This window comes from Procambarus clarkii, chromosome 38, assembly GCF_040958095.1.
Source record: "Procambarus clarkii isolate CNS0578487 chromosome 38, FALCON_Pclarkii_2.0, whole genome shotgun sequence".
Classification (NCBI taxonomy): domain Eukaryota; kingdom Metazoa; phylum Arthropoda; class Malacostraca; order Decapoda; family Cambaridae; genus Procambarus; species Procambarus clarkii.
The window spans coordinates 16664966-16679536 of record NC_091187.1 but is presented as its reverse complement, the minus strand read 5'-3'; the positions used below and the strand labels follow the sequence as shown (position 1 = coordinate 16679536).

Genomic DNA, 14571 nt, shown 5'->3' with positions numbered 1-14571 from the left:
CCTTGAATAGTGGTTCATATTCAAAAAACTCCTTAGCCAAACGAACCGTCCACTCCAGCTTTTGATGGAAATTCAGTTGACATGCTGTAGGGAACAACAGCCTCTTCCTTCCATTAGTCTGCATCTCCCGCGTCCTGCTGAGCATGTCTTCATTTTTTGGTCTCTTTGTTATTTCCTCCTCACTGTCTTCGTCTCGCTGTCTTTGAATATTTCTCCGTTTATATCTGTTTACTACTGCTTGATACGGCCTAGTATCATCCTGTCTGCCATCCCCACTGTCACACTCTCCAGGCCCAGTACAGGATCTTCCATCACCTAGGCAGACCGCCTCAGCCATTTCCTCGATACACAAAGGCACTGTATCACTGCAACAGTCGAGAACAAATTCACAACATCTAGCTGCAGCAGCCACGTGCAAACACGAAGATGCGGAGCAACACGTCCTCCTCGCATCATGCAGCAGACCGCACTCCCCGTGCTGAAGAGTTTGTCTTTGTCCACCTTATCAATTCCCCTGAGAATTTTGTAGGTTGTGTGTGTGTGTAAATATTAGGATTAAGGATTTGCCGGAAACGCAATGCGTGCTAGTGGCTGTACAAGAATGAAAAAAAACCTCTCATACCTGAATCTCCCATTGTTTATTTGTTTTTTATTTATTTTATTTATTTATTTATATACAAGAAGGTACATTGGGTTTGTGAGAATACATAGCATAGTATTTACAATCTTGTAAAGCCACTAGTACGCGCAGCGTTTCGGGCAGGTCCTTAATCTAACAGATAATTTTAAGTAGGTAAATTCTAGCAGAATTAATAAAATGATAACAGATACATTGCAAGAAAAAGTGAGATGAGAGAGATTAGTAAGTATAATAAAGCACATTGGTATATTAAAGCTCTGATTGATTACATTGACAGCTCAAGTTCAAGTTCAAGTTCAAGTATGTTTATTGAGACAAGAAAAAAATACATCTCAAAGGGATAGAGTAGCTTAGGCTATTTCTACCCCCCTCTACTTCAAGTCCCTCAAGGGGCGCACAAATTCAGTGAGTACAGATACACAAATCACAATACAACATTTAACATTGCATATTAATATAGTAAGTGTTACAATCATTGGGGCAAAATTCTTGTAGTTCCTAAGTATTCTGTCTATCATATCATTATCACACATCCAAACAATTTGAAGTGGTACACTACTTATTTCCTTATTTCTATGGTTATCCATAATTTGACACTTTAATACATAATGGTCTTCCAAGTTCAAGTAGGTTTATTGAGACAAGTTAAAAAAAAAAAAAAAAAAAAAAAAAAAAAAAAAAAAAAAAAAAAAAAAAAAAAAAAAAAAAAAAAAAAAAAAAAAAAATTCAAAGATTAGCTTAGGCTATTTCTACCCCTTCCCATACTTCAAGTCCCTCAAGGGGCGCACAAATTCAGTGAGTACAAATACAAGAATCCCATGTAACATATCAGGTTAATATAGTACTATCTAAGAGTATAATAGTGTACATCCACCGCACTAGATTTTAACCCATTAACGCTCCAAGATAATATTCTCACTCTACTTTCATCCATGATTTAATAAAACTACCTTTGCCCTGTCTGTCACATTCCATGAGATACGAGATTTTCTCAGACAGACTCTCCCAACACTGTAACATTTCTGCTTTCTCCTCATTTGCACAACAGCTACTAGCATCAAAGGTGATCTTATTCATATCTAATTTCTTTCTTATTTCTCTATACCGTTTTACTTTAACCTTTGTTTCGACATTTGTCACTACAGAAGGTTGAACGCTAACACTACTAGAAAGTTCATTTTCCTGACTATCCTCTATCATCAATACGTCATGTTCTTCCTTACTTTCTTCAACGCACATTTCACGTCCTGTTTCACTTTCCACTTCACGTCCTATTTCACTTTCCATTTCACGTCCTGTTTGACTTTCCATTTCACGTCCTGTTTCACTTTCCATTTCACGTCCTGTTTCACTTTCCATTTCACGTCCTGTTTGGCTTTTCATTTCACGTCCTGTTTGGCTTTCCATTTCACGTCCTGTTTGGCTTTCCATTTCACGTCCTGTTTGGCTTTCCATTTCACGTCCTGTTTCACTTTCCATTTCACGTCCTGTTTCACTTTCCATTTCACGTCCTGTTTCACTTTCCACTTCACGTCCTGTTTCACCACCATCTTCACCCCGTCTACCCCCCATAGTTAATTTTTCTAATGCCTCAATCCTCTTTTCTAGTTTTTTTAGATATTCCAATATTTGAGTACCAACCTCAGAGTTCACTATATTGACCTGAACCTTGTTTCCACAAGGTTTAATTTTTTCAGCTGCATTTCCTACTTTCCCTAGGCTCGCCTTAATTGTCTCTGTTCCTTTCTCCCACACATTGTTCATAGGCGCTGTCATTGGCTTCCAACTGTTTCCTCCATGTTCCTGCTGCACAATCTTTCCTTCCTTCGAGGATACATCTATCCTGCTTGTAGCACCCGTCCTCGAGTCTCTCAGATGAGGCTTCATGCGACATAGATAGGAACCAGCATTGTGGCTTCCTCGACAATTGCAACAAGATGGGACGATTTTTTCACCGTTTTTAATCTTGACTCTACACTCTCGAGAGTCCTGTTTCTTACCACAGTACCGACACCTGGAGTCAAACTGGCATTTCCAAGCCATATGTCCCCAACGAGAACACTTCATGCATAATATGGGCTCCTCAATGTATTTTACAACTTTCCTGTAGCCTAGTCCTTGCACAAAAATTCTTTCTGGAGCCTCACCCTTTACCAAGGCAACAACCTGGCTTTGTTTTTCACCACGAACACTGTTCCTCTTTGCCCAAACAACACTATCATTGTTGAGCAATAGATAATCAGGATCCAAATAAGTTGGATACTTAAACACTATGACCTTGGTGTACATCATACCTTTTTCCGGAGTAACCATCACAATATTCTCAAACCCATCCTTCGTTAGGTGTTCCACGGCCTCCTCTGTCCCAACTGTTATATAGGGCCGGTGAAGACCCTCCTTGAATAGTGGTTCATATTCAAAAAACTCCTTAGCCAAACGAACCGTCCACTCCAGCTTTTGATGGAAATTCAGTTGACATGCTGTAGGGAACAACAGCCTCTTCCTTCCATTAGTCTGCATCTCCCGCGTCCTGCTGAGCATGTCTTCATTTTTTGGTCTCTTTGTTATTTCCTCCTCACTGTCTTCGTCTCGCTGTCTTTGAATATTTCTCCGTTTATATCTGTTTACTACTGCTTGATACGGCCTAGTATCATCCTGTCTGCCATCCCCACTGTCACACTCTCCAGGCCCAGTACAGGATCTTCCATCACCTAGGCAGACCGCCTCAGCCATTTCCTCGATACACAAAGGCACTGTATCACTGCAACAGTCGAGAACAAATTCACAACATCTAGCTGCAGCAGCCACGTGCAAACACGAAGATGCGGAGCAACACGTCCTCCTCGCATCATGCAGCAGACCGCACTCCCCGTGCTGAAGAGTTTGTCTTTGTCCACCTTATCAATTCCCCTGAGAATTTTGTAGGTTGTGTGTGTGTGTAAATATTAGGATTAAGGATTTGCCGGAAACGCAATGCGTGCTAGTGGCTGTACAAGAATGAAAAAAAACCTCTCATACCTGAATCTCCCATTGTTTATTTGTTTTTTATTTATTTTATTTATTTATTTATATACAAGAAGGTACATTGGGTTTGTGAGAATACATAGCATAGTATTTACAATCTTGTAAAGCCACTAGTACGCGCAGCGTTTCGGGCAGGTCCTTAATCTAACAGATAATTTTAAGTAGGTAAATTCTAGCAGAATTAATAAAATGATAACAGATACATTGCAAGAAAAAGTGAGATGAGAGAGATTAGTAAGTATAATAAAGCACATTGGTATATTAAAGCTCTGATTGATTACATTGACAGCTTGATTGGTAATTTAAACAAGATTAATAGACACCATACAGCAGATTGACAGCACATATAAGAAGACAGCAATGATCACAATGGTAAAGATGAATTAAAGATAAAGATTTGTTGTTCGTGAATCTCAAAATACGGGCAATCTTTACCACTGTCAGACAGGAGCCCTGCTGGTAGTCTCAATAAGGTCCTCTTTATTATTATTATTATATAGTCAAGGACGAGGCTTTAACTTCCCTCTGACCCTGTCCAAGGTGAACCATATAGTCCCTTTACTCTGGTTACACATCATTCTATTAAATAAATGGCCACGTCTATAGTAGAAATCAACCTAATGAATCAACATTACGCAGTGAGCCATATCATCAAAATATACTTTGCTAGCTTTTTTTGTTGATATGTATGTATATATATATAAATATTTACTTACAATACATGTAAGAGATGGTTAGTGTAAAATAAAGCGGTATGTGGCAAGGCCGCGCAGAGGGCGATGTCGTCAGTCGCAGCCGTGCCAGCGAGAAGAGCAGGTGTACGGTGCCGTCCTTCTCCCGTCTATTATAACTCGTGGACAGGGATTCACAGTTATACTTGGCGACATGGCTCCCGGACCTCACAGAGAACTAAGTAAAGATACACCAGACATTGAGGTAAGATGCCAGAGAGTCACGGACTACAGCTGTATTTTATAACTGTATCGGGTTTTATCCGGTATATTCGTGTCTGTTAAGAGTTTAAAGGGTTAAAAAATAAGTTGAATTTATCATAAATTTCCAATTATCGTTATACTTTAAGAAGAGTTGTAAGTTAAAACCATCTTAAAGCATTGCTTGCGAGTGGTATATTGACCTCATTCCATCCCATGAGTGGTAGTGAACCCTACATTGATCCTGTGAGTGATATTAGTGAACCCCTAACCCATCCTGTGAGTGGTAGTGGACCCCATACCCATCCTGTGAGTGGTAGTGGACCCCATACCCATCCTGTGAGTGGTAGTGGACCCCATACCCATCCTGTGAGTGGTAGTGGACCCCATACCCATCCTGTGAGTGGTAGTGGACCCCATACCCATCCTGTGAGTGGTAGTGAACCCCATACCCATCCTGTGAGTGGTAGTGGACCCCATACCCATCCTGTGAGTGGTAGTGGACCCCATACCCATCCTGTGAGTGGTAGTGGACCCCATACCCATCCTGTGAGTGGTAGTGGACCCCATACCCATCCTGTGAGTGGTAGTGGACCCCATACCCATCCTGTGAGTGGTAGTGGACCCCATACCCATCCTGTGAGTGGTAGTGGACCCCATACCCATCCTGTGAGTGGTAGTGGACCCCATACCCATCCTGTGAGTGATATTAGTGAACCCCATACCCATCCTGTGAGTGGTAGTGAACCCCATACCCATCCTGTGAGTGGTAGTGGACCCCATACCCATCCTGTGAGTGGTAGTGGACCCCATACCCATCCTGTGAGTGGTAGTGGACACCATACCCATCCTGTGAGTGGTTGTGAACCCCATACCCATCCTGTGAGTGGTAGTGGACACCATACCCATCCTGTGAGTGGTAGTGAACCCCATACCCATCCTGTGAGTGGTTGTGAACCCCATACCCATCCTGTGAGTGGTAGTGGACACCATACCCATCCTGTGAGTGGTAGTGAACCCCATACCCATCCTGTGAGTGGTTGTGAACCCCATACCCATCCTGCGAGTGATAGTGGAAAATTTTAAGTTACGTAATCAGTACTAGATCTAACCCCCAATGTTCTAAAAGGTAAACAGTTTACATTTGTTATGTACTTTAGTTGCAGGTTTTGCTGTCTCATATTTGTGTTAGTTACAAGGACAGAGATTATATGACCGTATATCTCGCTACGGTATACGACCATGATGTAAACATGACTTGCAGGTAGTGGAAACCTACAGACAGACAGACAGACAGACAGACAGACAGACAGACAGTGTGTGAACCAAAGCAGTCAACACTATCCAAACTTGGCACACCCGGCTAGGATTTTGGGTAATGGTGTCATCCAGGATACATTTCATGGACACACACACGCATGCACACACACACACACACAAGTGTTATATATGACAAAGAGTGCTGGGAAGACGGGACACCGCGATGCGTAGCTTTCAACCTGTAACTACATTTATGTAATCACACACACACACACACACACACACACACACACACACACACACACACACACACACACACACACACACACACACTGGAAATTAGAAATTCAAATGAGCCATCATAATGAATGAATGCACTTTTGAACGATTCAGGTTAGCAAGCCGTTCTCACCATATGACGAGTTTATTTGTTTACAATAAACTTTACAATAAATTTACATTTGCTTTACAATAAACGTAAAATCCTACTCTGACCCACCAAACCTATCGATATACTTTAGTCCCCAAAGCGTACAACAAAATTCAACAATTTTGTTTCGTTGTTGATGAAATCGTCGTTGGAAGATGTTTTGTTGATGATGTAGTGGAATAGATGTAGATATAGTGGAATTTTGTTTCCACTAAATTCAATTTGTACCCTATAGTCCGTGCCGTACAAATATATTACCCTCCCGGGGTTGTGACGCCAGCCCACCAGTCTCAAGAAATGAGGGTTAGGTAAAATCAATAAGGTTCAATCCACCCGTCAACACGACGCACTGCAGCAGCCTGTAAGTCTTACAGGCCACTGTAAGAACCTGCCCTTAAGAACCAGTACCTGCCCTTAAGAACCAGTACCTGCCCTTAGGCTATCAGTGTTAGACTTTAACTGGCTAAACTTTTCACTCACAGAATTACCCGCACTACAATTAGCTACCAGCTCCCTGGCTCACTGAAAAACACACACACACACACATATATATATATATATATATATATATATATATATATATATATATATATATATATATATATATATATATATATATATATATATATATATATATATTAGTATATTTTGGTAGCAGTCTTTCCTGTAGACATATATTATTAAATATATGAAATAAAATATAGAAATTAGACTAGAAATAAAAATGAATTTTGGAGAATTGATTTTTGATTTACCTCCAACAGTGAAAAGAAATGTACGAAAGATTGAGAAAATTCGTGTTAGAATTATTAATCTTACTTTTTCGGTCATATTTAATATATATATATATATATATATATATATATATATATATATATATATATATATATATATATATATATATATATATATATATATATATATATATATATATATAAAAGTTTGTGAGGGTACCACCTCTGGTGCCAATGTGGGGACCCATAGCCTCGGAGAAGAAAATAAAAAGTATTCAGAGGAGACCCTGTGGTCTCTCACTGAACACTATATATATATATATATATATATATATATATATATATATATATATATATATATATATATATATATATATATATATATATATATATATATATATATATATATATATATATATATATATATAATCAGGTTAGGCTACCGTTATTTGTGGCAGGCAGCTGCAGATAACGGATCTCCCAATCCTGAGCACTCTACGTGTAAACTCTGCCCTGTGCAAAGGAATTGGATCATAAATTTCAACACCATATTACTAAATGTCCAGTCATTAGACCCTCAAGACCTGCTGATATGACGTACGCAGAGCTCTTCAATTACTTTATCCATTCTTGTCTCTTAAAGATATCGTAATATATTCCAGACATGTCATTTTATTCGATTAATCTATGCTAATAAAAATAAATATATACAAAATTATGAGTGGGTAGGAGGGGGTGTGGGTTGAATGTATTTGTGTTCACAATTGGAGATAATTGTAATTTAAATCAGAGTGAATGCGCTTACACAGACGTACACACGGGCATGCACCACGTAAGCCTCATCCTCTGGAACGTTCACAACGTCACTAAACTGATAAATTAAATTCCCCGAGCCTAACCAAGCCGAGGCTCCACAAATAGAAAATGGGACATACGTTAATATTGCAAGCTGCTATGATTTTTAGTATGTCAGTTTTTGCAACCTGTCTCGAATAGTACATTGCATTCTGACGTAAAATCCCCTAGGGCCAAAAACTTATGTACTAAAAATCTTAGCGGATCGCAAAATTGACGTGATGTCCCATTTTCTATTTGTGGGTCCTCGGTTAGATTAGGTTAGGTTCGGGCAATTTAGTACATCAGTTTATTGACGTTGTAAACGCTCGAGAGGACGGGCTGGTCATTCATCCTAACGGTTCAGAATAGAGGAATGTGAGAATCAATAACCAGTTTAACTAGTGACATTTCTGAACTAATTTTAGCATGCCACTCTCTCTCTCGCTCCCATCGTCCCCTGATGAATTTCGTACCATAACACGCCTCCCAATTGTATTTTATTTTGGTGCCTTGTGATAATTACTTACATTATTCGATTTAAAAGTGTAGTAGTGAGTGTGAAGGTGGTCGAGGAAAGTGCGCGGAGGCCAGGGTCGTGGATTATGTATTGTACTTCATGTGCTATGTAGGATTAGTTTAAGTATAGAAGCAGCAATCGCGAATTTTCCGTCAATATTTTCTCTGTTGTGTTTCATGGCTATATTCTCAATATACTGTCTCCTAATATGGCTTTCTTCTCGCCATCACAGTACACGTGAGGTACAGTTGAGGTTAATTTAACAGCACTGATTTTAAATTTTGCCCCAAAGGGCGAGTTTATTGGGCAGCGCCACACATCTTGTGAGTGGACATACCGCCATAGCAGCATGTACGACACTCCCCAATAGGAAGAAAACCCGCTGGGTTGTTCATCATTGATATTTATGCAGGCTTGGTCTTGGTTCCTGTGGGGGGAAACAAGCGTCGTAGGTGTTGGTTGATACGGTAGGTTATCATGTTATCTTGAGGTATACAGGTACTTGGTATACTAGCTTGCTATAGGCAGGTATACTTGGCTAATTGTTACCGACCCAGGGGTACTGGTGTATTTTGTACTTCATACTTATCCTGCTAATGGTAGTTTATTGTTCACCACTTACTCATCCTGTGAGTGGTAGTTTATTGAGCCTCCGAGACCGGGCCTCGGGGGACGCTAATCCTCGGAACCCATTCCAGGTAGGTAGGTTTGTAGATCTGAGTACCGATAGGGTCGTCAGGGGTCCCCATCTAGTTATGTTTACAAACAAAACGATACTGTCATTAGTAATGTTTGTTAAGCCAAGAGAAGCTGTTTATCTGCCGGACACTGGGCCAGCAAGTCGAACAGCTGTTGATAATTATCAACAAAATGTAATTAGTTTAATAGTTTAGTGCTGACCCCACGCCCATACTGTGGGCGGAGGTGGAAAGGTTGCAGTCACATATTGGGTCAGAAATTGGACCCAGTGTTTGTTCTATTTAATCTGTCTTCTATATGGCTCGTACAGTTTGCTGGGTTTCCTTCAGTTGACTGCACGAGTTGAGTGACGCGTCACTGTTGACAGATAAGTAGGGCTTCACTGTGACTACTGTATCTGTTACCCTGCTGTATCTGTTACCCTGCTGTATCTGTTACCCTACTGTAGCACGCCTACACGCATGGACGGGCAAGCCTCCGCGGCCACGCCCAGGATTAAGTGTGACCCCGTTATAAAGGATGCTGTCGCCTATAATTACACTTACGGGCTCACCATAGCCCGTGCTACATGGGCACTTCGTCCTGAGTAGCTAAAGCTTTAACAACAACAAATATAATTACACAGAGCAGTGCCCAACTTCCCAGTTTATATGCAGAGTTTACTTCAGGTCTAAATATTCAGTACTGAAGTATACTTGCTAACATATGTGAGAATGTTCAACATATGTGAGGGACCAAAGAGCCGAAGCTCAACCCACGCAAGTACAATTAGGTGAGTAAAGGTCATCAATATTGTAGCTGTCTTGGGTAGAAGTATAATAGGTTTAATTCTTGATTCCATTATGTGCCACTATAACCTTTCCAGCACCACTGGAAATGGTGATAAGTAAACCACTTTCCATCATAGTGGGTATGTGGGTATGTGGGATGCATAGTAAGTAAACTAAACCTTCAGGTAACGCCTTCACCATTGTTTACCGGGCACTGCTTATCCCTTTCTCCACGTAAATACCCAGATTGTCTGGCATCCGGCCTCACTCCCGCTGCTTTAGTTTCTGCCTCGCATCCCGTCCTGTTGAGACAGTTGGACGGATCAGAACCATAAATTTCTCTAATTTTCGAGTTGAGGTAATTTATGTTCCCTGTAACCGGTCTTGCTCCGCGTTAGAAGCCTCTTGTACCCGTTATTCTCTTACATTTCTACTCCATATTCTTCTACCCGTGTTTGTTTATTTCATATATGTTAAAACCATTCATTCAACTTTTCCCAGATTGCTTTACCATCATTCTTTTCCTTCTCTGCATCGAACGGACTCGCAAGAGAAATCCTACCAGAACATCTGGGGTGATTCGGTGGGGATACACGATCCTGCTTTTATTGAATGTTCAAATCAGTGGTATGCCTTTGCGGGCCCAGCAGCCAACTTAGATCCAATAAAAATGCATAAATATTCCAGCTGGGACAGGCCATAGTGGAAAAATTAGCTAATGCCATGCTCAACGCTGCAACATCAGATATGGAGAAAGCCGGACTCAGAGCAGTGAATGCCCCCATGCAGGGGACTTTCTTCTGAAAGTGCCCATGTCTGTTGTAGACACACGCTTAGACCCAGACACCCTCCGAGTTACAGTGCTCCTCCGCTTTGGTGTCTCAATTCACACTGAATACAAGTGTATTTGCAACAGGGTGATAGCAGACCAGTATGGACTGCATGGGTTGCACTAGGGAAGCACAAAGGGCTGGCATACAAGACACAACGAAGTCAGCGACATCAAGGAAGCCTTGTCCAACAGATAGAGAACCCTGTATCCTAACGATCCAAGACCCGAACGATCCTGTCCTTCACGTAGTATACAGTATACCCGCGGAAGAGGGGCAAACTGCTGGTGTTGGACTACACATGTGTATCCACCGTCGCTGACACCTATATGCACCTTGGTGCTGATCAGGCAGGTGGTGCAGCTAACCACAGATAAGCAGCAAAATCAGGTACGAGCACCTGATTTTGCTGGAAGGTGATTTTGAAGGTGGAAGCACCTGATTTTGAATAAAGGTGCAGTCAATGCACCTTTGTTCCAGTAGCAGCTGTGACAAGTCCCTCAAAGTCGAACAACTGACCTTCCCCCAATTACCATCAGCGTATAATCATTTATATAAATACAAATATATTGTAATGATTGCTTTGTAACTATCTGATATTATAAATATAAGGTGTGCAGGTTAGATGTAATTGTTAATGTAAAAATCTCTTCTGAGGTTCGATCAAGACGTTTTGTGCCCTCTGTAATCCTTATTAGGCTACCGCTCACAGGATGAGTATGGGGTGCACAATACACTATAGCCGGCCCGGCGGCAACAGTCAGCTGACAGCTGCCTATCTCCCAGGGACCCATTTACTGCTTGGTGAACAGAGACATTAGATGAACGGAAATGTGCCCAATTATTTAATCTATCCCGGCCGGGATCTCCGATTACAAGTCGAGACCGAAGGATCTACTACGAGATAGATCCCTCTATAATTATTTGGTTGTTTTAATTTTTGTATTATTTACAAGTGTCAAGATGTTTTAGATTATACTGTTTCATAATCTTTGTACTGCCAGTGTTTGAAGGACCTGATCTAATGATGCATTGTGTATTGACCAGACCACACACTAGAAGGTGAAGGGACGACGACGTTTCGGTCCGTCCTGCACCATTCTCAAGTCGATTCGATTTTCGGTCCAGGACGGACCGAAACGTCGTCGTCCCTTCACCTTCTAGTGTATGGTCTGGTCAACATACTTTAGCCACGTTACTGTGATTTATCGCCCGCAGATGCATAATGTATTTGCCTAGGTCTACTTTTACCTTAAATAATGTATCCCTGTATGCGTTTGTTAGTGAAATGTTTTGTAAAACTGATATGCAAAACTACGATACAATATCAAATGCTGTCGTTGGATGCCTGTTCATGCAGCCTAGCGCCTTGTAACAATATTGATCTAGACTCCATGCAGCTCACAACGCAGTATTGCCAACAGCCATCCAGAGAACAAGGAGCACAGTATTGCCAGAGAAAGCAGGGAAAACATGTGTTTGCAAAGGTCGCAAAATATTTCTGTCCACACGAAAAAAAACGAACTTATATAGATCATTTATTTGAGCATGACGAGTGAGAAATCAAAGGAATTGTCTAGATCAATGTCCTCTAAGCTGTATATCAGTTTATGGCCTCAGGTAGAGTATGTCAAAATGCGATTTGCTGTTAGGAGAATGGGTTGCTTTACCTTGGACCGAGAGGTGTGGAAGGGGAGGATGTTTGGAGAGAGGGGGAGAAAGGTGGAGAGAGGGAGAGGAAATAGGAATTCAAATTCAGAATTCGAATTCAAATTCAAACAGGACCAGGAATAAGGTGGGGAGGAGGGACAGGGAAGGAGAATTGCAAGAGGAGGAAATGGGGAGAGAGAGAGACCCAAGCAAAGCTGGGTACCCTATTTAGTATATACTAAAATAGAGTGTAGAAGTTATCACTTGCCTATTCTTAATTTGTGTTTACCAGTTGTCTACCTACAGTACATGCAATCTGGTATTTCTGGCAGCCCCGAGGGTACGTGCAGTCTTGGTTAAAAACCAACGAGGAAGTGGGGGTCGGGTGGATAAAAACTGTTATCTTGATAAGTGCAGATTACCTGACGTCCCCACCTCTCAGCATTTCATCTCCACAACCACCACTACCACCACCACAACTCCCTCCAACACAACTACAACCACTAATACCACCAAACACTCCTCCAACCACCACATACCACTTTGACAACCACCACATCCACCACCAAAATCACTACCACAACCACCACATACCATTAGGACAACCACCACATTCCACTAGGGCAATCACCACATCTGCAACCAACATCATTACGACAACCACCACATCCACCACCAATATCACTACCACATCCACCACCAATATCACTACCACATCCACCACCAATATCACTACCACAACCACCACATCCACGCCAGCATCATAACAGCCAAAACCACCACCACACAGAAAAAAGATGAACAATCTAATTGGTCCTCTTTATAACGAAGTACCACCAAATCATAAAATAAATATAAGTTATACGAATAATTATAAACCAACACTGTAACACAACACTAGAAAATATATCAGTATATACAAATAATATGGATATGCTACTAAACATTTTCGTTTTAAATATTTTCCCGACAAAATACATCCAACCAAGTTAAAAGTTTTATAGTATCAAGGTGAATAAGTTGAGACTAATCTTCAGGAAAATGAAAGTGGTTATTCAAGTGTATAAGTCTGGTGTGTCCCTATCTGGACTTCTGTATGGAGACGTCAACTTCAGAAGGACATGTCTGCTTTGGAGAAATTGAATTGAAATTGAAATAAGTTTATTGAGGTAAAATTCACACAAAGGGATGAGGTAGCTCAAGCTATTCTCACCCCGTTCAGTACATCGTGTTAATACATACATATAAACACATCACAAACAATAAACATATTACCAAACATTCTGAGAGATAAACATCTACATTTCCTAACTTTGGAGAAAGTTCAACGCAGAGTGACATAAATTATCCCAGAAATAATTCAACTCTAATATCAGGAACGGTCGAAGGAAATGTCTTGATCTAGATACCGTTATCAAGAGGTGCAGAATTTGACATGCTTAATCTTAGCTTTGTTGTTTTTCCATATGTATTTGAAACATTTACTTACAAATCATATGTTGTTTAACATTCACGGTAAACAAAATTTGTTTTAAGAAATATCTAGCTGTCAATGTTAGTTATAAAGTGTCACCTAGCCTGGCGAGATAATGTAAGCTACAACGAGCAATCTATACAGCTGGCTAAAAGTTACATGAATTTCTTTTTTGTCTTTGTTCCAAAGGACAAAGAAATCGGACGTTAGCAAAGCTAAAAATAACGTATAGCACTGTATAACGTCTAGTATATAGACGTGTCATCCCCCTGTAGTCAATCTTGGGTAAACTTGTGCTTTCCTGGTTCTTGCAAATGTTGCATCATCAGAAATGTAGTGTCCGAAAACGCAACAAAAAAGTACCCACAGCAGCAGAGAGCAAGCACCAGCACGGCCCTGAGCCAGCAATTTAAGTCCTAACTTACGCATCCTGGCTTGGGGACGAACCAATCGCACTGCCACATTTTGGCTGTCGTAAAAATGTTTAATAAAGACGTACAATTTGCAAGCGAAATAAACAAACCCATCTAGGTCATTTGTGTGGAATGAGATTCTCTAAATCAGTGAGTAAAATCAGATATTTACCATACGGGCAGAGACATGAGTCCTCACGTAAGTCGGTGTATCGGAGTTGCCCGTCAAATGTCATTGACAGGATCAGTTTGACGTATGTGTGTTATCTAATTGACTAAGCCGAGGATTATGACTCATTGCTGTGTCGCTCATTGGGTGAGACCAGACGCGGCTGTTGCACTAGATCAAGTTTTTTTTTTT

At 40.8% G+C, this 14571-nt stretch overlaps 1 protein-coding gene across 1 annotated transcript in view; it reads left to right on the top strand.

Annotated features, from left to right (window-relative positions):
• Positions 1-4441: 4441 nt before the first annotated feature.
• su(r) (dihydropyrimidine dehydrogenase su(r)) overlaps positions 4442-14571 on the top strand; it is a 30310-nt gene continuing 20180 nt past the window's right edge. The window contains exon 1 of the mRNA XM_045764624.2: positions 4442-4600. Coding sequence (XP_045620580.1) covers positions 4550-4600 — 51 coding nt within the window. The 5' untranslated portion in view covers positions 4442-4549. The remainder of the gene's footprint in view (positions 4601-14571) is intronic.